The sequence below is a fragment of the Mycteria americana genome, chromosome 5, assembly GCF_035582795.1.
Source record: "Mycteria americana isolate JAX WOST 10 ecotype Jacksonville Zoo and Gardens chromosome 5, USCA_MyAme_1.0, whole genome shotgun sequence".
NCBI classification, from domain to species: Eukaryota; Metazoa; Chordata; class Aves; order Ciconiiformes; family Ciconiidae; genus Mycteria; species Mycteria americana.
Window position 1 is genome coordinate 44,290,912 of NC_134369.1, and position 26,604 is coordinate 44,317,515.

Sequence of the window (26,604 nt, forward strand, 5' to 3'; positions counted from 1 at the left end):
TTACTTCAATTATTTTTTTAAAAGGTATTAAACTGTCAAAACATAATTTTCATTCTTTCTTTAGTAATATTAGTCCTTCAGAAACTATTGGGACTGGGAATTGTCCTCCCTTTGTGCTGTCCAAGGAAGAAGGCAAGCATAGCTGCTAGCAAACAAAACTTGTCTCAGCCAAAACCAGTAAGCCAGTTTTCAGTGACCTGTACAAGGATTGACTGTGATGCTCTCTCAAAATCCTTTTCGATGACTGTATTTTTCAGTAACTCCATGTCACTCTATGAAGAGTTTTTTGAGACTATCTCTAAATATACAGTACAGTTGTTCTTTTTTTCTTTTTTTAAGACTTTGAGAGATTTGAATGACCAATTTTATGATGGCAAGAATCTAAGTGAATTTGTAAGACAAACAAATAAGTAAAAAGAATGACATTTCCTTGCAACCAACTGTTTCTATGAAGCTGCACCACAAGGCCATGTAAGGGTAGAAAAAAAATTCTGCACAACCTTTGCAGAGAGTTGGCATTAAAAGACTGAGTGTCAGTGTGAGCAGTGTAACAGAGTATTGTACTAGTGTAGTTGGTCAGGAGCCAACATTTCCAAGCTGACCTGAAAAGCACATTATATGCTGGTGCGACTTTAAAGTTACATAAATATCTTCTGTACTGAGATACCTGATTTGCTTCCTGCAGCTAAGGCTGAATGAACAAAATCATCTATTACACTTGAAGGAGACAGGACACTTAGAGTTTTGCTGCTTCGTTCTCATCACTGCTCACCTGAAGTTTCAGAGGACAGGTTTGAGACTACTTAAGCTAATCTACGTCGCTGACTTAGACTTTTTAAGTCCTATATTGACTTACCTTTACTTTTCTTTTGTTACTCTATTTGTTACTCTAAGTTGGCTTATGTCCTTTGTCCCAGTGTTGATGGGACATTAAGTAATACTTTCAGTCCAGGGGTTCCACAATTGCAGAATTATTCTGAACTGCAAAGACACTTGTGAATATAAAGAATTACGCATTCAGTGAAACTTGGAATTGTTGTACTTATACTTTAAAATTAAAAATGTTTACAATATCATTTTTAATCAATGGAATAGATCTAGAGCACAGAGAACATTTTAGGGTTGTGAGGAAAAAAAACAAACCAGAAAACTGCACATCTATTATACAATATGTAATCACTTTGAACCATTTATATACCTCCACATAGCTAATTCATGTTTGTGTATAATATTTGTCCATTGACATTGTTTTCTACTGTAATGTGATTATAGAGTGGTAAATGTTTGGGGAATGACAGCATCCATGAAATGGTAAACCAAAGGAAGTCTCTCACTCTGAACTCATACAAAACATAGTAGGATCTAGTCATGCATCTGCTGGTTTTGCATGAGTTCCTCTAAACATTTTAGAAGTTAATAGTGATTAAATTTAAGTTAAAAAAAAAAAAAAAAAGTTGAAGATTCCTGTTCCTGATGATAAGTAGCTAAATTTATTCTCCATTAGTCAAATGTTGCAAAGCCTGTAAATGTTCGCTAAAGTAAAGGTATGCTTGCTCTCATGGCAGAAGACTTGTTTCTTTCGTTTTGGCAGAGAAAGGCAGTGAACGTGTTTTTTACAATTGGTACCCTTTGCATGAGACATCAGACTCCTTCAGCCTGATTCTCATGGCTATCTAGCCAAAGCAAGAGCTTGAGGCACTGTTCAAAGAGTATAGGATATGTGATATCTTGCCTAACATTTCTCTCTTGAAAACATGCTGTAGTATTATGTGAGCTGTACTGTTAAATGGTATTGTACAATTATCCTAAAAGCCTAGCTGCAACATCTGTCTACAGTCCCTCCACCAGCCTCTGTGATACTATGCTCTTTTGGGTTTTTTTTAATACATTGTGTGAAAGTGATGATACACAAATCTCGTACTTAATAAAGTCTTTATTTTCTCCACAAGATGAGGCTGTATTGAATGTAATTGCACTGTGTGGGGTTAACTTGCTGTAGCCTGTTCCCTTTGACTTCAATGGCTTGAAATAAAAAATTAATCTCCACAACTTCAATGAGACTCACTTCTGATAATGTTGGCCCATTGACTTCAGTGAAACACTGTTAAAAATTATTCACTTTAATACTCATTCTTAATAGCATCAGACCACTGATTCCACTATCATACTTTCAAGACTAAATGTTCAAACACTCCATAAAGACAAAAGCAAACCTCAATATACTTCAGTGAAAACTTGTTTCTTGTGGTTGTAGTTTGTTGACTCCAGATAAGCAGTACTGAATATTACCTCATATGAAAGAAAGAAGCATCTTGCAGACTTTTTTTGCTAGTATTCTTTTATAAACTTTTCTTTGGGGGAGGGGATGAGAAACCCAGAATGACATTTTTGAAAACAAATGGATCAGCACTCCTCCTTGTCCTTCATGAAAATCAAGTGAAAAGTCCAATATGATATACTCAAAATACTTATTTATGCTTTTTTTTGGTGATGCTTTGTTTTGTATGGGGTTGGGGGTTTTTTTTGTTTGGATTTTTTTTTGTTTGGTTAGTTTTGTTTTGTGTGGGGTTTTTTTTTTTTTTTAGGAAACTACAGAATTCTTCCAAGAAATTAGATAGTTGGGGGAAGACGAGCATGCTTGCTTTTGCTGGCTTGCTTGAAATAGACTACAACTTAATTATTACTCAAATTCTTGATTGAATAAGGTGTGTTGCAGTTCTAACCACTCTGCTATACCAGAATGCTCTTCTTATTCTTCTTGGTTTCTCAGAGGGAAAGTATAATCTGAACCTTTTTTTTCCTTCCATCTATCCAGATCTCAGGTTTGGTATCTGTTCCAAGACATACACATGCCCTCTGATATTTATGTATTATAATTGCCTTGTTTGAGCTCTTTAGAGTTTGTCATTCATTTAGATCTTTTTGTTGTAACCACTGATTTAACTTGAAATCTATCCCTCTACATGCAAGACGATTTTGCCATTTTCCTTCAGAAGCCAGACAATTTATAGATGAGCTCAGACCAAATAAATCAGGCAAGATATATTTATAGGTCTAATATACCATATATATTAATATATATTTTTAATCACCATCATACTGTCACTCTGCAGAAATAATTAGCTGTGAGCAGGGCATACACATCTGCTATCCAGGCAGATACTATTGCTGGTAACCAGGCTAGGACACTTCAGAACAGCCAGTGTTTAGAGTCCGTCACTGCATACTGCTTGTGTCCATTAGTGATGAGGTGAGCCTTCTTCATTTCCCTGCACTAATTCACCTGAATGACTGTGTAACTATAATTATCTTTAGACTGAGCAATTTCTCCACAAGAGAACATTTACAGTAATTCTGAACAAAGACATATAGATTCACACTCACATTAACTTCAGTACTTAGTGGTGGAAAAAGGCATTGACTCATCTTCTGCTCCACAGCTTCTTTTCTCACAGCGTGAAGCCTCGGGAAATCCTCAGCTTTGCTTTCCAAACAAGGACTGTGTCTCAGACAGTGCTGTCCATTTTGGGTTGATTACATTTCTCAATATTCATGTATGAAAACCAGTGCCTTAACATTCAAAGACACTGTTTCCCCACCCCCACGACTCTAAGGGAAGTTAACGGGAGAGTCAAATTCTAGTTTCTCTATATGATAGTGAGGATTCAACCCTGGACCTCTTTTGAAAGGTTAGTAGTAATTTTATCTTCCTGCAGCATCATAACTGAACCTAATGATAAATCACTAGGCATCTGCTTGCAAAACTATGTTATTTTTTAGATTATGGAATAATGTGTGTATGATAAAATAAACAATATAAAAATGCAGTCCATACTGGAAAAAATATTGTTTGGTAACTATAAAGGTATATTCAAGTTAGCATGTTTTGCATGTATATGGTATATCTGTTTCTTTTTTTTTTTCCTAATGCTTGTTTTCCCTGAAAACCATATTAAAGGATATCCTTTCAGTTTTTAAAGATTTTTCCTAACTACCAGTGAAGATAGCAGATATTTTAAACTCTATAAATTAAATAGTTTAACTCCAGCCATGTGCGTTCTACCGACGAAACAGCACCATATGAATGTATGTACACAGTCTATTACAGATACCAGGACTTATAAGTAAAAGGAAGACAGAATGATTTGCAATGCCAAGCATCATCTGTTATAACAATAGGTTCGAAGAGCTTACAGTCTCTCAAAAGTCAAATTATTTTGCGCTATTCCCACTCATGGACTCTTCTTTGCCTAAAAAGCAAATGCAAAAGAGTAATGTTAGTGGAAGTTGCAAGGACCCATAATAAGAGTATTCTGAAAGCTAAGAATACTATTGCTATTTAAACTGAATATTTCTTCTTCTTATCTTCAGATATGCAAACTTTGAAGTATTATTAATGTATACCATAAGAAGTGTAAGATGTACAATGAGTTCAAGAAAAATCTTAACCTTGTTTTTTTTCTGCTTCAGGTGTTTGATATATCAGCTTTAGTCATTTTATTAATTCAAGATTTTTTTGCATATAATATCTTCTTTATTATGCAGATCTTCACCCCCTTGTACTTCTCCATAAGCTGACAACAGTTGAGTAAAACTGATTAGAATGAAAAGTTCAGCTTCAGAAAGAGGAATTGATTATAGTATATTCTAGATAAATCTAGTCGCTGTACTTGGTTGGCATATAGTGAAGGACTGGATACACAGAAAAGCTGTTATTGAATTGGTGGCATAGAAAATGCTATGGACTGTTAATAACATTCTTCAAGACAAAATTACAACTTTTTAATTAATTCAGTGATTGCATTTGAATATTGGAAGAATTACTGCTATATGATCTGGATATCCCCCAAAAGATTAAAAATTACTTGTACCTGTATGATATATTTTATCTGCATATGGTTTAATTATTTTAGGAAGAAATATTTAGTCCAGTTAAAGGAAGTAATTTTTCCTCTTATTTTTTTAATGATGAAACTTCCCATGATGTTTTCAGATTTCCCAGTCTGAAATAAAACCATTTTTCCAGAAAAATGTTGCAGAAATTGAGAAGCTGAGGAGACAAATAGTGATTATTACACGTTGCAACTAAAAATAAAGTCTGTCATTGTGCAGATGTTGTTGCTGTTGTTATAACATCTAGTTGTATGAACTCTCTGATATTTCTTCTTGTTCCAGACTGAAAAGGCCAAATCTATATTAAAGGAAATATGCTTGAGAATCTGTAGGAGGTTTTCTCCAGAATAAAGGACCCATGTCAAAAGAAATGATAGTTTAGCTGGAGGAGTTCACTTGCTTTTTCTTCCGTATTATCTATGGAGAAGAAAAAGGTGACACCCTTAGCAAGCAGTAAATTCCACCAACCAGTCCTATCAAGCGAGTAGTAAAAGAATTGACTTTTTTTTTTTAAGTGTGTACAAATAAAGTAAATGCAGTCATTACTGGTTGTCATGTCATTAAAGACAAATGAGTATCCATCTTGGGACAAAAATAAGAAAGGTACGATAAAGCCTCTTTAATGAATTTTGAACTAAGAGAAATTATAATTTTCTTCCTATAGACACCCATAGCTACCCAAACTATAGATACTCTATACCCAAATATATGTTGCCTCAAATGTGTAAGCAAGAGAATAGCAGATAAATTCCATAATATTTAAAACTAATATATTGATGACCGGGCAATCGCATTATGTGTTTCCTTCAAAGAGTCCAGAAGTTCTCCATCCAGTATGTTGCCAATACCTAATAGAGTGAGTCTCAAAAGGCACAAAGACATTCGCTATGTTGTCCACGCATGTGTATAAAAATGACATAATGTGATCCATCGGCAGTGAAAAGAGAAGAATGTTAGGTAGCCTTTTGGGGTAACTTCCAGTGAATGAAGTATTCAACTTTATTTAGACAGAAATTACAGTCCAGACCACTTTCTGATAATGAAAATACACTTTGAAGTGGTGAGAAGACTTACAAACAAAGAACAAAAAAGAAACTCACTCTTAGAGTCCAACACGTTCCAAATTTTGTGCAATTTATGGCCAGTCTGTGGGCTACCCTACCTGTGAAAATGAAAATTAAAATAAAGGTCTAGCAGTGGACTAAAAAGATCCCAGATTATTTTCTGGTTTTGCCAAAATTAAGCTCCCCAAGCAAGAAATTCTGAAGAGTGAAATGCAAGGACACTTGGTTGAGTGCTGCAAGTCACATTCATTAGTTCATCTCAATGGTTACTATAGTATGGATAGCAACGACAGAAGTGCAAGTAATGTGGATGGAGATCTAACTTTGAAGTGAATAAAGCTATCTCTTTAAGGTTTCTGATAGACCGTGTATAAATACTAGAAAGGTTTGTTTGTTTTTTAACCCAAGAGAAGTTTGAAATTGAAAGAGTAAGATTTGAGATGTGTTTAAACTTTGAAGGCCTCCTGTGAGTATGCTCAATACTTGAATTCCTTGATTAAGAAAAAAAGGAAGGAAGGAATTTGGACAATCAGCTTCTTAACAGTGAGAACTGAAACTGCAGAATAATAAATAGTTGTAAATAAGAACGGTACTCTGTTAGAGATGCCGGTGCCTAGACAAGGATGCATTTTCAGACAGGCTAGCCTGCATTCAAGTCTTTGACACGTATATTTCCTTACAAGTTTTGATTATTTTTGGATAAACACTAGGACCAAAGATCAAAGTATTTATTTCTGACTCTTATCTATGCTTGAAGTTTCAGAAACTGTTAGCAGAGTCCCAGATTTACATGGCTGCCCACCTCGGACCATGCTACGCAGGAACACGATGCACTATCATCTTCAGTGAGTGGAAGAAAATGCTGTTGTTATAAAACAGAAAAAAAAAATAGTGGAGAAGCATGGCTTTAAGGACTTAGCACAGCTTTAAACTGCACTGGATGCTTACAATCTCTGCTGCTGAGAGATCCCAGCTCCTACTTATACGCTGTTGGTTTTGGTGTTGATTGGGCCTTCCAACTTGGACGGTAAGGGTGGAAACACAGGCATGGGTAGTCTTGTGAATATTCTTGTTTCATGTTCACTGCTGCGTGACTCAGCAGAGCACTGACGGTAGCTACCAAAGAAGAAAGGCTACATTGGACTGTACTAGGTTGGTCTGAAAGAGCTCGGAGTGAAAGCTCGATGCTTTTTTTGCTGTATGTATAATTAACTTGGATTTGTTCATCCAAAAAGAATTAGGAGAAAGAGAGCATGTTTGGTTTCTCTTTCTTCTGAATTAGAAGGGAATGGCTACTTAGTGAGAGAAAGGATAAGAATCCTCTTCTAAGCACAGTCAAAAACCTTGAGCTGCCTATTGATGCTGTCTTTCCAGGACACGCCAACAGCTGCTTCTGCAAATTATTTTGGTTTAGGAACACTGACAGAGGCTAAAAATAAAGGTAAATAAATAAATGAAAGGGAAAAGTGTGTTGGCTAGCCCTGTGTCCTTTATAAATTTCACTTATCTTATGGGTGAGCAGGACCAAAGGGAATTACTGGACCAAAAATCTGAATGTGGTGAGAACACAGGATAATATGCTGGTATCTCTTGGAAGCCCTGAAGATGAAAAGCATCTACATGATTTGTTTTTCCACTTTCTTGAATTAAGCTTCTTATTAGGCTGTGTGGTATGAATCAGGTTTTTGTGGAGGTAGAAGCTGCACAATTTAGTTGTGGTCACCATAACCACAATTTGATGCCAACGAAGTAGCAGATTACTCTACTTTGGAGGCATAACACTGATCTTGAAGACAAGGGAAATGGATACACAGGTGCTAAAATTGCCTGGAGGAACATCACAGGTTACACGCTCTCTGCAGAAGCAGGTAGAGCCTGGAAAACCTAGCTGGCTGCCCCTTGATCTTCTGCTGGAGCTGCTAGAAAATTTTGGGGGGATCAACGCTGCAGGAAACCTCTGGTGCTAAGAGGGAACTCGTTCACTAAAATCTGGGGCCAGAGCAAAGTATACAACACAAGAGAAATTGACTTTAATACTGATGTTCCAGCCTTGGAAAATTAGCTGTCCTTTGTCATTAGACAGTAGGCCAGAGGTGCTCCTTTGCTTCACACAGAGAGCGACTTAGGCTAGCTGACGATAGAAAAAACCCGGTACTCCTTCCTGAGACGGCTTCGGTGGTCAAAACAGAGCCTGGGTACGTACCTTTGGGCGTGTGAGCAATGTATCAGTCTGTCTCCACTGTGGCCTCACCGTCCTCGCAAGGCTCTCGGCTGCCAGTACCAATGAGTGAGATCCTCAGATTAGCCTCAAACCTTAGCTGCATTTTCCCAGTGGCAGCGCAGTGTGCTAATCGCTGAGCCATTGGGATAGCCCTGTAGGGCATTCTTCTAATAGTTTTTCTAGTTCTTCCACTGATGTCCTTATACATCTTTTATGATTTCGATAGTGATGCTACTTTCCCCAGGCACTCTCCTTCTATCTTACTCTCTGCTTGCTTTTCTTTTGAATGCAGAGGGAGGAGGGGGCTACCTTAATCTTGCCCTTCATTCCCAGCACAACCTTTCAGAAAAGACATTTCCCTCATCTGCTCTTCCAACCCTGAGTACATGTCAAGGAATTGTGAAGATGGAAAAATATTTGAGCACTTCCTATTTAAGTTTTGATGGTCTTTTTCCTGACTTCATGTTCTATTTAGAGGTTTTTCTTCTAAACAGATGAACAGCCAGTTCTTTTTGATTTAAAATTAAACTCCAAATATTTTCTTTAAACTGCACTCATTGCTTTTACAAAGGAATGAAAACAAAATGCAGCACGTGACATCATTTGAAGGAGAAAATTATGTTATCTTATATAGTTCTAGAAAGAAACTGTATTTTTTTAACTGCAGCTCTTCTCTAATGTGCACTGCTGATAAATAGTAAAAAGGAATTCTTTCCTAACTATATATTTCTCTCGCATTATACATATATAAATTCCTTTGGGAATAACTTTAGCAATATAACTTGAGATATGAGGTAGCTGATATATGTGAGGTATTAATATGAAAAATATTTTCACTGCGTGTATGTTATAAAGCTCTTGGAATATTACAGGCAACAAAAGTATAGGTCAGTTAAAGAGTTTCCTTATCCCTGTTCTGCCCATAATTTTTTTTCCTGTGGGTCCATCTTCTCTTGTTTTCTTCTCCTCTGTTATTTTCATTTCCCTTCTTGTCTTCCATTCACTATTATGCAGGCTGCCTTTTGAGGAGCTACTTTTGCTCCACACTGACGATACATATTGGTAGCAGCAACTGAAGCAACAGTCAGTGGACACTTGTAGAGATGGCGAGTTGTAAAATAATAAATCGAATATTTAATACTTAGACAGAAGATGTGGACTTTATCTACACTTAATGGGTGGGGAGGCTGATTACTCATTCATAGCTACGCCACTTGTGAATGATGAGGTCACCCCTATCTCAGGAAGATAAATGCCATATCCTGTTATGACATATTCCTTTTATATAAAATTAGTTCAATTTTCTCACTAGTGAGGAATCAGTATAACTAGAAAAAAAAATCACTTCAAGATAAAGGCATTTTTCTACTGTAATTCATTATATATCCTATTTTCATTTTATTTTATTTCTGTTCTGTTTTGTTCTATCTTATCCTGTTCTACGTATAGTATTTTACTCTCTACATAAATGATATCTGACTAAAGTGAAGCAAAAATTAGATGATACAATGAAGCTTTGTAGCATTCTCTCTCATACCTGTCACAGGCTCCTTCCAACAGCAGATAATGAAAATTCAAAGTCAAACCATTTAACTTTAAGTAAATGGAAATGAATTTCCAGAGAAGAGATATTTTTTCACCTGTGAAAGAAAGGAACAGTAGTACACTGACAATGCAAATAAAGATATAATATATAATTGTGATAGATAGCTATAAGTAAAGCATAAATATTAAATGTTATTATATTACACGGTCATGTGTTTTTAATTTTTATCTTTACTATGTTTTTGCCTAAGAGAGGAAGATCTACAGTACGTTCTTAGAAACAGCAGTACTCTATTAGAACATTTCTTAGCTTAATCAATACTAAGGCAACTTGCAGAATATCTTACAATAGTGTACTGTATTGAGACAAAAACTATATCACCTAGACACCAGAACCTGTCAATAATTTGAGCAAAATGAGAGATAAACTAAATTAAAAATATTGGGCTTGATTCTCATCTCATTTACACTAGCATACTGCACCAAATTAATTTAATTCCATCACGGTATGTTGTAGCACTGGTGAAATATGTGGTGAATTGGGTCCATGCTATTTAATATGGCAGAGAGTATAAGCCTGATGATGGATATTTTCATCGGTGTATAAAATAAGTCTCAGAAATTCTTACTGGATTTTACCATCGTGGTTAATTTGGGGGAAAAAGATACAATCAATCAAAATGGACTTTTCTTCAGATATGAGATAATGGGTTTTTTTATTTGATATCTTTCAAGGGCTATGAGAAAGAAGATGCTTCTGTATTCTGTAGACATTCACAAACCTGCCTTTGAATCCTGCTCGTCTGACAGTATACAAAACTATTTGTCAGTAGTTCCACTGACTCTGGGACTACTTGTGCAAGCAAAGTTATCAAGACTGACTTTTCAGTTACATTAACACTTAAATTAAGATATGAATCAATAGTCATAAAAGATCTTATTAAAGATCAAGAGATCCTAGTTCTGCCTATGTGGGTGAATAGCGGTGACTTTCGGGACTAAGCTGAAGCAAGCTTGGCTAAAGGCAGGCTCTCTGTCCTGGCTGTCCCTTTGAAACATGAAAATCTGCTTAGAGTTGCCACTGTAGAGCAGAGAGTGACAATCAATGGATGGGGACTTCGGCGTGATTACGTCCACTCTACTGCCCGGCCATACATTGACAGACAAAACTACTGTAATGGAGTGATCATTTGGAAAATGGCTACTGCCCACATTTAAATTCCTTTCAGTGTTATTCCATAGCCAATTAGAGTGGTAGCCCAGCCTATATTCATGCCAGTCTTGTACTATATTGTAAGAAAAAGGAAAGGAGCAGCTCAGAAGTCTTTAATTATTCCTCCAGCCATTTATTGACCTGCTCTCTAAAGGCCATATACGGGCCTTCATCTGCATGCAAAATTCCTATTGACATCACTGGGAGGGCCACAGGCAGATGGAGGGTACTTTGTAAACCTTACATTTTAAATATGTTGTAAGAGAAAGGCGCAGAATTCGCAGTCCTTTCAAAAAGTGAGCAGCTTTATCTAATATTGCTCTTTAAGCATGGAGTTTGAATAACATTTTTCCTAGCAATAACATCCCCCCTCTTCTCTGCAAGCTAACCTACACGTTTCTGTAAAGTCTTCATATTTAACACTCAAACAATTGATGTCCCTATAGTATAAACAGGATAGATAATGACTATAAGTGGGATAGAAAATTAATCCTACTTGCGAGGAAAGAGAGTCATAATTCACTTAGGCTTCTCAGCTCTTACGTTATGAGGTCTTCAGCTAACTCATGGGATCCATTCCACATCCCACAGATGCTCATTATGAATTCTTTTTATGTGCAACATGTGGGGACTAACCAGTTTCATATCTCCTGGTATTAGCTGCAATCCAAAGCATTTTGTATTAAAACAGAATGCAAACACAGATGCTATTTAATACAAAGGATTTGAATGCAGTCTCGGTTTTAACATGAAGTTGGTGTGTCTTAATTTGGTTTGGAACAGAAATGGAAAGAAAAGTCAAGATAAGAGGATATTGTTAGATTAGGAGCCAAGCTATGATTCGAAGAGGCATGGGAAAAGGGGAGACTGGGCCAGGTGACAGCTTTGATTTATGGAAGCAAAGGTTACAATGCCTTCGGAGCAATGGGGCAGCCTGGGACATCTGCCCCCTTCGGAGATGCTGCCATAGCCTTTCCAACAGCATTCTGGAGTGCAACCTGTATCCTGCCCCACGTCCCTCTTGGTGTGAGCCTCGGTTTCCTCAAAAACCAGTCAACAAAAACCAGCCAACAGTACAGCTGCCGTTCGTGTAAGGTGCGCTAACAGAGTGTGTTACTTTCTTCTCTAGCTGTCCACTCACCAGCCTGGCAAAGAGTCCCGTTCTCCCCCGCATGCACGACACTTTTAGCTCCAGCAACTTGGAGCTACAGGTCCGTGGTTCCCGCGCCCCCCCAGAAGCGGGGAGATCTGGTGGGACCCTACGACGGGAGGGGCTCCCTTTTTGTCCCGTTCCCCTGCTGCCCCTGCCAGGGCACGCCGCTCTTCTCCCCTCCTGCCCTCCGGGACGGGCTCCTCGCCCCTCGCCTCCCGCTGCAGCTGCAGCGAGGCGGGGACACGGCGCGCAGCCCCGGGAGCACCCGCCGAGCACCACGGCGAGGAGGGCTCGGGTGTCCGTGCCCCCTCCCGCGGCGGCTGCGGCCCGCACGCCCGCAGCAAGGCGGGGCAGCCACCGGGGGCGTGGGGGGCGTCCCGCCGCCGACCCGCGCTGCCCGCCCAACTTTCCGCGCTTCCCCCACGGCGTCCGACCCGCGCAGCGCCGCGGCCGGGCGGACTCGGCGGCGGGCGGCCCCGGCCGGGGCAGCGGCGGCGGCAGCGACACGGCCCCGGCGGGCTGGGGAGCCGCGCCGCCGCCCGGGATAAGCGCTTCGCGGAGGGGAGGAGGGCGAAGCCGCCCGCAGCGCAAGGCGGGAGGGCTGCGCGCAGCCCCGGGTGGCACAAAGGAGCCGCGGCGCTGCGGCCGCGCGTCCCGCGGGGGCGGCCGGGGACGAGGCGCCCTCCTCGCCGCTGCCGGTGCGGTGCGTGCCGCGCCCGGAGGGGAGCTTTGCCAGGGGTTTTTGCGCAGCTCTCGGCGGCATAATTGATATGTCGAAGCAGCGGTAGGGATCAGTGCGAGCACACACACCACACACCTTACAAGTTTGACTAGCAATAACATTGCTGCACACTAGGAGGGGAGGAGAGTCAGCTCCCTATAATAGGGAACAAACTCTGCCATTGCACAAAAACGGCGCATTTCCTCGCTTGTGAAAACCGTCCCTCCATAGAAAGAAAGAAAAGAGGAGGGGGGGGAAGCAAAAGCAAGTTACCAAGAGCAAGAACTTGTGCTGCAACAATCCTCTACTCTTCCTCTTCTCCTCAGGACTCTGGGAGCAGGGATATTCCTCCCCCTCCCCCCCGCACAGTTGGCGCTAGCCCAGACTGTGGTCAGCCGCCTTTATTATTACTTCATTGAGACAGAGAAATCCTCTAAGACTTGCATTTTGGGTGGAGGGTGGGGGGTGGAGGGACGAGAAGGAGGAGGGAAAAAAGGCAACATTTGCTGCTCATCATTTTCACTGCACCGCTAAAGTAATTGCGCCCCCCTCTCTCCTCCCTGTCCCTCCTCAGCTTGGATTTTTCTCTTATATCTACAGCTCCAGTGGTATTAGACATACCTTTTTTTTTTGTAGCTCTGATATTCCACCCTCCCCCCCCCCCAAATCTTCACGCGTTGCATGTTTGCAATTCGGTAAAATCCCCCCCCCCCCTTTACCCCCAGCCCCCCCAAACTCCTCTCAATCTCAGCCCAGCAGCTCACATCAAAGCGCCCTTCCTCACTCACAGTGGCCGCCACTCACTAATGGGATTGCAGTGTGCCTGGCTCTGCTGCTGCAGCCGCCGGAGGGAGAGTCGCTGCTGCTGCACCTCTTCGCCGAGACTCGCCGGGTGCTGAGCCGCGGGGATGATCAGGATCTTCCCGGATTTCAGCGTGCAGGTGACGGCGGCGGCGGCCGGCGGGGCGGCCGGGGGGGTGCCGGCGGCGCCGGGCATGGGGCGAGCCGGCGCCGCGGCCAACGGCAACCCGCAAAACGTCCAGGGCATCACCTCCTACCAACAACGGTGAGCACCGAGTGGGAGAGGGGTGTGCGGCTCTTCCTGAGGCTCCCTCACTTGCTTTTTCTTTGTGCTTTTGTGTTTCTTTGTTTTCCCTTTTTTTTTTTTTTTAATCTCTCCTTGCTGTTTGTCGGGGGGGAGCTTGGTTGGAGGGGAGGGTTTTTTCTCTTTTTCTTTCTCCTTTTTTTTAAATACAGCATCTTTTAAAATGCACTGAGAAGTAAACACAATCTCCTAGTTTTGCCTTGGATGAGCTGGAAAGCAACAATAGAAAAAAAAAAAAAGAAAAAAAAGTGAGACCCCGGCAGCTTAGCTTGGCTGCTGCAAAGTTTGGGATCCTGTCCGCTCATCCTTTCTAAAGAGGAATTTCTCAATGTCAATGCCTTGTGCAAATCCCAGTGTGTGGCAGCCAGGGGGATAATTGATCATGGTATGCTGATTGATAATTTGCTTTCAACCAAGAAAGAGAACAATTTTCACTTGGGGTTGCACACTTGCAATTCCACATTGTAGTTTAACAGTATTATCATGTCACCTGTTACTACAGGGAAATATAGCACGAAACCCTAAGTATACTCAGCACTGTTATTTTTTCATCTTAAATGCATTCTAATGCAAATGCAGGAAATTCACAGAGAGCGCCTTTAGGAAGCAAAGCGTAGAAAGTTGGCAGTAAGTCATAATGAAGTTTAAAGACCTTCCCCATTCCCCCTAACAATTCCTCGATATGTGCTGGTACTAACATGAAGCTTAATTAATTACCTGACATTTCTCTGTGTTTCTACGAGGCAAAACCTGAAGTTTGAATCTGTTAGTTTTCTCTAGCATAAGCTTATAACCGAAGCCGAATCTTCAAAAAAAAGTAGATGACAACAGATAAATGTAGGCTGAAATCGGAACAAAACATTTACATTTCTCTAAATGCAATAAAAATGGCACTGTCCCAAGTATCTTGCTTTCCACTATTGCATTAAATTAAATCCTAAGAAAAATGCAGTATAATCGCAAATATCCAAATTAAACATCTCTATGATGTAAAAGGGAAAAAATCACAGGAAGTTTCAGCGTAATATTTCAAACTTAATTGGTTTAGGAGCCACATTTAGATAATCGACCATTGCCTGTTTTGTTGTTCAGCAACTTGGAGTTGCTTCCTATAGTTTTGGAAAACACATGATGTATTTTCCATTTGATGCCCATGATAGAAAACGTTTGGTGGTAACTTTTGTAGGTTTTATTAAATGAAAAATTAATAGGCAGCTGATGCTCCTGAAATAATCTCTGATGATGCCTAAGCACTTTCTTAGCTGAGAAACATTTGAAACTAAGCACGAGTCTTGTTTTGCTCAAGCAAACACACCGATCTTTCACATATATATAAAAAGAAGCTCGAATGTGAGCGATATAAAGAATGGATTAAAGTTTATTTCTTTTCATGGTTTCTGTATGATTTTTGTCACTTATAAAATATTTAAATTACAATGGAAACTGACGGACACTTTAACGAGGAAGTACAGGCAGCAATCACAATAGTTTAGTCTGTGAAGTGGGGAAGTCAAGGGTCAGAAATGTCAGATTGGCTTTTAGACAAATGAAAGGGACCTCTGGAGACTTTAAGTTAAACAGAAATATATAGACAAGGCAGCATGCAATTTTTTAGTACTTCGCGTTTAATAGTTTGATTATGTCAATCCGTAATCAGGAAGAAGTTATAAAAGCAACGCTTCTCTGACAAACTACTAACACCTCTAATCCAAATAGTGCTTAGCGGATATCCAAGTACTTTGACTAACAGGGGTCCAGAGCAGTCTGCATGTCTCGCACACTAACCTAACGAGGGGAAACATTTTTGCACTTCTTCCAAATTGTGACTATATATTATCGACAAAACAGCGTGCTTTACGTCGAACGATTTTTCCTCGTGCTTTCTGGAAACGCTTAAAATATAGCAGACACCGACACCTTCTTGTGCTATTGCAAAAGCCGAGGTGACACCTGTTAACTTTTTTTTTTTCTTTTTGGAGGCGAGGAGACCGGTTTGCCGGCAGGGAACGGCATGTGGTACTTTCTAGACCCCCCTCTCTCCAGTTCTTCATCTCCACCTGCACCCTCGACCGCCTCCCGCAGCCCCGGCGGCGCGGCCAGCCCCGGGGCACCGCCGCCGCGGGGTCGCGGGGCTCGAGGCCAGGCGGCCCCTATCCCGCCGGCGGCTGCGCACGTGCGCAAGGGCCGCGCGGAGGCCGCACGTGCGCAGCGCGGGGCGGGCGGCGGCTCCCCCCACCCCCACCCCCACCCCCCACCTCCCCGGGGCTGGGCGGGCGGCCCGGGCCGCTCCGCGCAAAGTTACGCCGGCCCGGTTGCCTCCTGCGGGAAGAAACCCTCCGGCCCCCGGTGCGCGGACGACGCCCCGCAGCCAAACTTCCAGGTGCTTTGCGAACTTCTTCCCCACCGGCTCTCCCCTGCGGCTCACACGCGCGCTCCCCCCCCGCCACCCCCCCCCCCCCCCCCCAAACTTTTGGAGTTGTCGCGGAAACGTTTTTCGTGAATAAATCCCCGCCGACTTTCGGGGCTTGCTCCTTTCCCCAGGGAAGCCCGCTGGATTTTCCCTGGGAGCAGGATCAGGCCCAGGAAGCTGTACTTCCAAGGCAGCAGCAGAGCAGCCACAAAGTTACCTTGGAGATGGAAAGCTTTTAGCTTTTGAAGGAGTGATTTCTCCTTCAAAAGCTCTCAGCGCTCGGGTTTTCCCGATGTCCTGGAAGCAACAATTAAGGTAGCGGTTTCTTTTCCCCGCTCCTTTATTTCATGATTAGTTTCATAATCTCCAATAAAACAGCGTGAAGTGCTACACCCTTTCCCAACAAAACGGGTCATCACTCTCGGTTAACGCTTCCAGCATGACGCCCTGCATTCCGCCAGAACCTAGCCCCTACTCGCAGGACGTGCGTGCACGTTCGCGGAAGGGGCCGGGGGGTGCGCGGGATCCCCCCCGGGTCCACGCCGTCCCCGCGGGCGGGCGCCAGGCACCCCCGCGCACGGCCCTGCGGGCCGCAGGGCGCTCGCGTCCCTCGGCCGGCGGTCCCCGCCTGCCCGCGCACCCGCCCGGCGCGTCCTCCGCCGTGGGAGCCCACGGGGGACGCGCCGCCCGCGCGCGGAGCGCACCCGCCGCCGCGCTGGTGCGCCCGCAGAGTTGCAGAGAGAGTCCCTGCCTCCCTCAGCCCCTCTTCCCTGCTGGATGGAGCCCAGACTCCAGAGGAGGAAAGTGTGCGAAACTGCAACTGAGTGGCGTTGTTGCGCCGGCAGCGGAGGCTGCGTCCCCTGCACGCAGAGTGGGAGCGGAGCTGGGGAAGCAGCTGGAAAATGCCCAGAAATACTTTCACAGCGGTCAAGCCCGGAGATCCCTGACTCCCCTCCTTCCCTCCCCCGCCCCCGCCCCGCCGGCCCCATGGCCTGGCACCCCGCGTAGCCCGGCCCGCGGGCGCGGGGGTGTGCGTGTGCGAGAGAGTGTGTGTGTGTGTGCGTGTGTGTGTGTGCCGCACCTGCCGGGCGATGCCAGCGGCCGGGCTGCCCGCCGGGGCTGCGCCGCGGCTCGCTCTCCCCGCCGCCGCCGCCGCCGCCGGCCGCCGCCGCTGCCTGCGCTGGGCATGTCTCTGGGGCCGGCGGGGCCCCGGCTCCCTCCGCTCCTCGGCTTATGGACGGCGGCAGCGGCAGCAGCAGCGCTAGCAAGCAAGCCAGCAAGCAACCTGCACCAGGACTGCGCGGAGGAGTGGGAGCCCGCGATGCTTTGGCCTCAGTACTTTTCCTTAGCCTGTCTGGCTAACCAGGGCCATTGCTGCCGCCGCTGCTGCTGCTAGACACACAACACACACCAACATCAGGAGGGGGAAAAGTAAGGGAGAGAGGAGAAAAAAAAAAAAAAATCCCAGGAAGATGGCGCCCACCAAGCCAAGCTTTCAGCAGGATCCTTCCAGGCGAGAACGGTAACACTTTCTCTTTATTGAACCTGCAGCAGCAGCAGCCGCAGCAGCGCCGGGCCGGGCCGTGCCGCCGCCGCCGGGGGCCGGGGCTGGCTGCCATGCCGGGGTGGGGGGACCTGCCGCCGGCACCCGCTGCTCGCACAGCCGGGCACCGGGAGTTCCTCCTAGTGCGTACCGCCAGCTGCACGCACACGCACACACACACACACACACACGCGCGCACACACACAGACACAAACACACACAGGGCGAGCCGCGCAGCAGCAGCCCCGCTCCGGCAGCCGCACCGCCGCGGCTCGCCGGAGCCGGTGCTTGGCGGGGCGCGTTGGCGAGCGGGCGTGTGTGTGTGTGCGTGTGTGTGTGTGTGTGTGTGTGCGCGGAGGCGGGAGGCCCCCCCGGGCGGCCCCCGCCGCTCGGCGGCCCCGGGTGCGGCGGGGCGCCGCGCCAGGCCCGGCTCGCCGGGCGGAGGGGCCGGCCCCGCCGGTGCGGTTCAAGTGCGGCTAGGCCGGAGCGGGGGGGCCGCGCCGCCAGCTGCGCCCGCGGGGCTGCCCGGCCCGGCCCGGCCCGGCCCCCCCGCCCCGCCGCCGCCGGGCGGGCCGCGGGTGCCGGCGCCCCCCGGGGTGGGCAGAGCGGAGCCGGTGCGCGGGCGGCGGGGAGGCGGTGCGGCGGTGCGCGGGGCCCGGGGAGGGAGGCGGGGGCCGGGAGGCGGGGGGGGTCGCGCTACCCCCCGTTCGCTTCGCGGCCCGCCGCCTGCCCCGTATACTTTTGTTGGGGGAGAGGGCTTGCTATTAATCTGCTCTGCTGGTGACACGAATTGCCCGTAGCGGATTTGTTCTAGTAAAGTGAATCTTTCTAGAAGTGACTGGTAGGAAACAAGAGTACAAGTTCATGTGATGTTACTTTGTGATTCTTACAAAAGTATTCAAAGCTCCATTGCTACACTGCGACGAGACGTATGCCCAGAGGGAGAGGAGGCAGAGGGTTTGGGGTGGGCTTTTTTCCTCCCCTCCCCTTCGGCGTTACAAGTGAACTTGGGGGTAGGGGGTGAGGAAGGTTCCTGGTTAGTTGTGAAAATGGAAATTAACATTTAGGCAGCTTTTAAAAGTAGATGGATCATGTGTTACTCGGTTTATATTTCACAGCACAAGTCTGGAAAATGTTTAAACAAAAATAAAGTCTAGGGAATCAGGCTCATTTTAATCTTAATTTCAAACTTTTATTTTTTTGTATGATCAGCATTTCTAGTACAACTTCCAAGCCCCACAGATTTTATCTAAATAGCTATGCCATTTTTCCTCAGGAAGCAGACTGCCCAGTATCAGAAAACCATACATTTCATATTCGCCACTGAAGTGTTAGTGCGGCTGTGTTAGATGCATTAGTATTAACTGTTGCGCTTTGACAAGGCTATATTGATATGTAGCAGAATTTGGAGATACGTGTAATGGGAAAACAGTGCATCCTCAGAAGTCAACGACTTAACTTCCAGATTTTCATCTTCAACTATAAATATTTTTTTAAAATCTCCATTTCAGTGGCTGCAAAGGCGTTTCTACTGTGTTAATAACACTTAGAGCAGCAAGCTTTTCTCCTGCAGAGTTCTTTGTTGGAAAAACAATTTGTATCAATAAGTCCTCTCCCCCCCCCCAACACACAATTCTGCTGTCTTCTTTCTGAGAATGGTGCTATATTAGTGCTAAGTGTATTTGCCAGGATAGCTTCAGTAATCTCTCCAGCAGAAGCATATTTGTGTGCCATTTTGGGAATTTCTCTGAGATAGGAATCTTGAAGATAGAATTAATTTCTAGGGGAAACTTCATAGCCTGTGCATGAGTGCTTTCTTTATCACCTGTCTCCATTTGGCATTCGGAGAAGGTAAATCAAAGTGCTCGATTTGTTATTCTGCTCCACTTGAGAGCTGAACTAAATAACACTTGGTCTGAAATTCTGATTGAAGTTGTAGGAGGATATACTGTATTTAATTTAATGCCCTTTAATAGCATCTTCTTGTTCAGCTCTGATGCTGTCATTTTAAAGGTTGGATCGGAGTAGTTTTTCCCTGTAGGGAGTGGGAGGAGTAATCATTTCAGGGGAAAAGTAGTCCAAATTCCTAGAACACTAATAGCCACAAACTTGGCCTAGTGTCCAAGCAGTTGTTTTTGCCCTTAGGGTTCACTTTGTTATCACTCTTTACAATGCTCTGAACAGTTTAGGTATAAATATCACATGTAGAAGTTGATGACATTTTTTGTAGCAGAAATAACAGCAATCTGTTTCTTCTGTAAAAAAAAGTTTTGGAGATCGATCAGTGCTTCAATAAACAGGCACTCATGTACATTTTATTAAAAGTTATGTAATGTGCTCCTGAAGTCTTGCATGTAACTGTTTATTTAAGCTGTCTTTGTACACATCCTTTCAGCTGTGTGCGCCAAGCTATTTGAAATACAGGCGCATATCAGTCACTTAAGGGGTTTTGCAGTCTCTTCTTAGTTACTACTTCAGTAACTAGTTCTCAAGATTAAGAATCCTGTAGGTGAACTTTGTGTATCTTCTTTGTTCAGTCTTCACTCCCACAATATTTAGGTAGATTGTGTTACATTTTTTCAAGCAAGAGGTTAGTGATTACAAAACAAATGTAAAAAGTAGTAGTCTCTGATGCAACCAAGCAGCTGAATTGTTTTGAAACTTTTTTCACCTGTTTGGGTTTTTTAAAGAATGTTTGAAAAGCTACACACTTACATTTGTTTGATTTTCTTTTAAACTATGAGTGTTAGCAAATTTTACAGTTACAGTAGCAGTTTAGGGTTTTTCAATTGTGTGGATATATAACCAAGAAAATTTAATAGACAGAAGTGTCATGCATATGATATGCCAGCATTGATTTGTAAAGCATATCATAATATCAGAGTGCTATTGGTTTAAAGTGAAAGAGAAAAAAACCCTTTATTTTGGCATTTCTTTCTAGAGCATGAGCTTAAACATAGCAGTGATAAATGATGATATGCATTGTCTAACACTTGCTTTTATATAAATAGCTCCAGAAGATTGCTTAAATGATAATCGAAAATATGAAATAGGGTGGCCTTCATATCACAAGGCCAAGGGTCTACAAATGGAAAAACTGAAATAATGAAATATTTCCAAGGCAACAGACTGTCAACAAGAACAGTAATGCATGGGCATATCATAGAGCTACCAGAGAGGATATTAGATCTTATAGCTCTAGAGCCAGGAGTTATAATGACCTTTATTAAATAGAGCCCTCCCACATTACAACAATCTTTCCGATTTCTGATTTATGGATTAGCAGTCATACTACTCTTCATAATTTGAAACATTCTCCCACCATATTTGATTTGCTGCATTTTTCTCCACTGGAATCATACATTATTTAGAGCTTACATGAGAGTATTGATCAACAAAAGTTATATTACATATTTTCAGTAACTAATGGGATTCTGAATAACAAGGTTTTGTCTGCAGCACTGTTTCTACATTCTCTACAGCACAACTGTTTTTTTCTTACAAGTTATATCCAGTTAGCTTGTTTTGTACCAATTTAACGGCGTTATATTCTAATGCTATATTATAAATAAGTTATAAATAATTAGAGAGTTTTGTTAACAGATTAATACAGCACCCAGAACCATAGGTATTTTTAAGAGAACATCAGGATATATTGTCAACATCCGCCTCCTTTTACTAGTGTCTCACTTGAATTTCGGAGTCTAATATACTGGCAGTTTCAAATCACATTTGTTTGAAACTTGGCACACAAGTTGCCAGCCCAGATGGGAATTTTACTGCGAGAGTGATGTAAAACAGTTGTTGAAAATTGACATTCTAGGCATTAGTTTCATCAGCGTCCTTCCTAAAAAGTACGATGTTTAAATAAATGTTTGTTTCATAAAACAATCTTTATAACAATACCCTCTTTATAGGAAAATGTATTCTAAGATAAGAATTTTGAATAACTGATACTGACCATGAAAACTAACTGTTACCATTTTATTAACATTTTGGGATTGATTCTGCTCCCTTTGAGGTCAGTAAGATGAAGCTGTTTTACAAACGTGACAGAATTTCATTTGATATCAATTAAGTAATTGGTTTTTTATAATTTAATGTTATGAGACCATTTCCTGAAATCTCATCTTATGTGAATAAACCTTACATTCAGTCAGTCCATCAGATTCATTTTATATTATTGTCACTAGTAGCTCTTGCAGGTGTAAAAGCACCTCATGTGAGATGAGATTTCAGCATTCGTCACGTTGTTTCAAAATGAATCAAGTGAACTTGTTCTGCAGGATGTCAGCCTGGAAATTTGTTTTTATATTTTAAACATAAGATATTTTTAAGGTACATAGCCAAGACTTTGCATTTTCACCCCAGTCATTTGTTTCTTTGGTTGGTTTGTTTGTTTGTTTATGCTTAATGTTTGGCTTTTTTTTTTTTTTTTTTTTAAAGAAGCTGCCAAAGATTTATGGCCATGAGAGGAAATGTTTTGAAAATTCATTTCATAATAATTGCATTTTTTCAGAAGAGGCAATTTCTTTCTATGTAATATTTATAAGGCTACTGCATGTTATCTTTAACATACAAAGTCCCGTTAGTGTGAATGAGGTGCGTGACTTTTTGTTTAATAGGACTTTGCATAATAAGGATAATTTGTAATAATATTGCATTTTGCTGCATAAGAAGATGTGCCATAGTAAGAATATAATGGTTGCTGCCATGTCTTATATGACTAGAGCATTGTTCTGTGACTAGCTCGAGCAGTAGTTTTGCAACACACAAAGTCCTAGTCAAATGAATAGGACTGTTGTGCCATTGATTTGAACACGACTTTGAGCAGTAAAAATATTCGTTATTTTTGTATGCTATAATAGTATATTACACAGGACAAAGAAGGTACGGTAAGGGTAGGATAGTATTTGTGTCTGTTACTTGGCAGAACTGGACCCTGTCTTGGGGAGAATATTGAGTTCAAGTTGTACTTTTATCTTTAAAAAAGTCCCAAATGAAATTATGCATATAATTAAAAGTATACTACAGAGACTCACAAGCAAGGATAAAAGTATTTTTACCATATAATTCAATAGATGTGAATTTGTTCTCAGTGAGATCGCAATGACAAACTTTAACGTACTTAGTGGGAGGAGGAGTGAATTTTGCATCTGTGTATTATTATAAAATGTGAAAATCTTGAGATTCTCAACTAAAAATGGAGCGGTCCTCAAGGAGATTCTGATCTCAGCCTGCTGCAGCTAGATACTGAGAGTTATGCCAGCCCTTACCCGGCACTCTGCATGCAGGTGACAGTCAGGTACATTAAAGAACAAGTGATATGTAAGCAAGAATTTGAAATGGATTACCAAAAGCAGAATTTTGAAGATTTGTTACAGGCTATTTTCCCAGCCTTTCTTATATGCTGCTTTTTGGACTTTCACTTTTTGGTCATATCTTGTCATTTGCCTATTCTAGGGAACTTCTCACTGATGTCATACAATGTCTGAAGAAGACTTTAATATTGTTTCTGTATATATGTTTCTTTATACAGCTAAGTGTGCGTCAAAAGGTCTGTAAACACAGTTCTACACGTTTTACTGATGAGATAGTTATGCACAAAACATTTTTCAGAACTAGCAGAAGTGGCAGAAGATGTCAATGTTAGCACTAGGAATAAAATTCCAGCCCCGGTTTTGACTGAGTATTCAAAGATTACCCTGCCTTCGTTAGAGGGATTTACATTTCTTTTACAGGCAAAACCTCCACTGAAATAAAGTGCTTTCAGAGAATGGCTTGATTGCAATTTAAAATTAGCTGTTAGCTTGATATATAATAGAAGTTCAACACTTACGTTAAATAATTTAAGTGGAAAAGTACTGTTCCATTACCTGCAGGCATGTTAGGTTTACATATGTATATAGTGAACTTACGGGATATAGCCTGAATAATATGTATGTATGTAATCTACAATAATGTCCCTGGGGCTTGGATTTTCTGAAGAGCCTATTGGATTTAGACATCCAAGACATAACTGCATTTCAGTGAAATATGGGCACCTAAATCCTATAAGCCCCTTTTAAAATACTTGCCTGGGAATTTTGTCTCCAACAGGAATTTAGAACAGGCTTCATTACACATTACATTGTTTTAGACTGAATTTTATTGAGTAATAAATAGTCTTTGAACAGTAATTTTGGATTAAATCCTAAAGGGTTATAGTTTTGCTCGAATTTAGGCACAGAACTGATACAATTATATTATGATGGGGGGGGTCCTCTCGCTTACACATCATATTCGAAAGTCATGTGCAAATTCACATTTACGATCAGTTTACTCACAGCCTAGGCTTATATGAGTTAGGTGGCTCAGAATTGTCCTGCCAAAGCTGTAATTCATTTAGCAAAAGTGTAACATACCAAAGTTTAGAAGAATGCTTGTTAGAAAGCTGTTTTTTCTTAGAGATGATGGGAGGCAGAATTTGTTACTTTGTGGGAAAAAAATGTAAGTGGGCAGTCTTCACAGGTCAAGGTTGAGGTCAATAGAACTGAGTGACTGAATCTGTACAGTGCAGCAGGATTAAAAAAGGAAAAAAAGTCTTAAAAAAGAGAATAGCTGCCAGTGGTACTTATCCTTCAACCTTCACAGCTGCAAAAAAAGTAGCTGATTTTATTTGTCTGACTATAGTTGGATGTAGGATTGGCATGTTTGCTTCACCTTTGCATAAATTACTAACAGTATGGACAGGAGGTTCTGAAAAAAACCTGCATTGTAAAAAAACAAAACTGTTTTCTCTTGGTAAGTTACAAACAGAAGATGAACATAAAAAGAGAAACAAATGCTTTGGGCTAATTTATTTATTCATTCTTGCTGAGTTACTGTTCAGTTTTGCAACAAAACTTGCATTTCTTGTGGAAAATCAAAAGTACAGTAATTTTTTTCAACGGCTGAATGAGCTAGATAAATAGTACTCAAGTAGCAGTGTTTGAAGGATCCAAGTAGTTTACTAAAGTATCTTAATTAATTGGATGTTCACTTTAATAGTGAGGTTTCCTGTTTGTAGGTAGTGCTTTGTAACAAGAACCTATATTTGATCCGTAAATGATATATATGATTTCAGAAGGCCCATTTTTATTCAAGATCTATTTTTACTAAACGACTGTTTCGGATTAACAAACAAAAAGAAATAAATGGAGGTGACAGAAATACAGACTTCAGATGAGAAGCATGATAGAAAAGATACAGCAGATTCCAGATCTTTCAAATATATATGCTGTTCCTTTTATCAGTCACTCTAACACTCAAATTTTGAAATTAAGAGGTGCCGTCTTTCCTTTTATTCCTTTGCTAACAGGAAGAAAAATGCTTCGCTACAGAATTGTGACTTGGAAACTGTTATTCCATGCTTTTTGAGGGCAGTTTTTCAAATTTTGTTTTTGTATCACTTCTCAAGACCACAACAGGAGACTGCAGGATGTAGCAAACACTGCAAATCCCCAATTCTTCCCCGAAAAATGATTTGACATACTGAATGTGCATCTTTAGGAACATCCAGTATTTAGATTCTGGATTTAGGAATCCTTTCGGAGTGATGATTTTTTTTGTTCTTGTTCCTTAATGGTTTTGTGATACTACTGCAAAAAAGTATTTAAGTCCTTGTGGCAATTATCATATTTTACAATATTTGTTCAGTTCAAATAGGAACAAAACCCAAAATGATTAAGGGAAAAAGCGTCTTTTAACTGACAGAGAATGGCAGAATATTCCACCTGAAAAGCAAAATTAGAATTCTTCTATATTTATTCTGCTTGTTAATAACTGTGAGGAAAACTTTAAAAGATTTTCCACTGACTTGTATACATGTATACTGTGAAGTGTAGGCATACGTTGTATGTTAGAGAGACACAGTATATGTATTTGCTTGAAAGGAAATAATGCTAGCTGATTGTCTTCAGCAAGCTATGAATGTCTTACTTTAGATAAAGTTAAATGTAAATACATGCATTGGAATGGCGATTTTTTTTCCTCTAATGCTGTGAGGGAAAAGTAGGCTCATCCTTTTTTTTGCACATTTTTATTGTTCTGTGTAAATGTAATTTGTTAATCCTGTGAAATTTGTCATAGATAAATTTGCTTGGATTATCTTGTCACCACCGTATCTGCATTCTTTTTGTTCATTGCTTATTCATAATTTAACAGTCTGGCAGTGAGCCTTTTTGGGATGCTCACAAAAGATATATGACCTCTACCAGCTGCTACTATAACCTGCAGAATGCACAGCAAGACATTAGAAACGTGAGGATTCCTCTACTGATTAAAGTGCTCTTCATTTAAACAGTCTGTTCATAAGAATCTCAGGAATCTTTGTGGATAGCAGTTTTGATTTTTCTTTTCTCACAAAATTAGTTCTAACATTTTTTTTTTTCCCGACTGGGAAAACTAACATTGAATCTTAAGATGGTGGTGCTTTGCTTTCAGATGGACTAATGGAAATTAAATCCCTCATTATATATGCATATGTATACATAAGTGTGCATGTGCGTATACACATTTGCATATATCTCTACCTATCTCTACCTATGCACGTGTATATATATATGTATACATTTCCCGCAATTTTATAGTGGGAGAAATTACAGCCCATGTGTGTTATTTTAAAACTATATCTTCTATTAGGATATTTTTCAGCACATGTTATTATCCAGTACTAATTTACGGAAGAGTTGTCTGATTTAACCCTGCGTTAGCCCA

The 26,604-nt window shown here is 41.7% G+C and overlaps 1 protein-coding gene across 3 annotated transcripts in view; it reads left to right on the plus strand.

Annotated features, from left to right (window-relative positions):
* Positions 1-17,254: 17,254 nt before the first annotated feature.
* Positions 17,255-26,604, plus strand: part of NPAS3 (neuronal PAS domain protein 3) — a 629,144-nt gene continuing 619,794 nt past the window's right edge. For all 3 annotated transcript variants that reach the window (XM_075503122.1, XM_075503124.1, XM_075503123.1), the window contains exon 1: positions 17,255-17,847. In XM_075503122.1, coding sequence (XP_075359237.1) covers positions 17,798-17,847 — 50 coding nt within the window. In that variant the 5' untranslated portion in view covers positions 17,255-17,797. The remainder of the gene's footprint in view (positions 17,848-26,604) is intronic.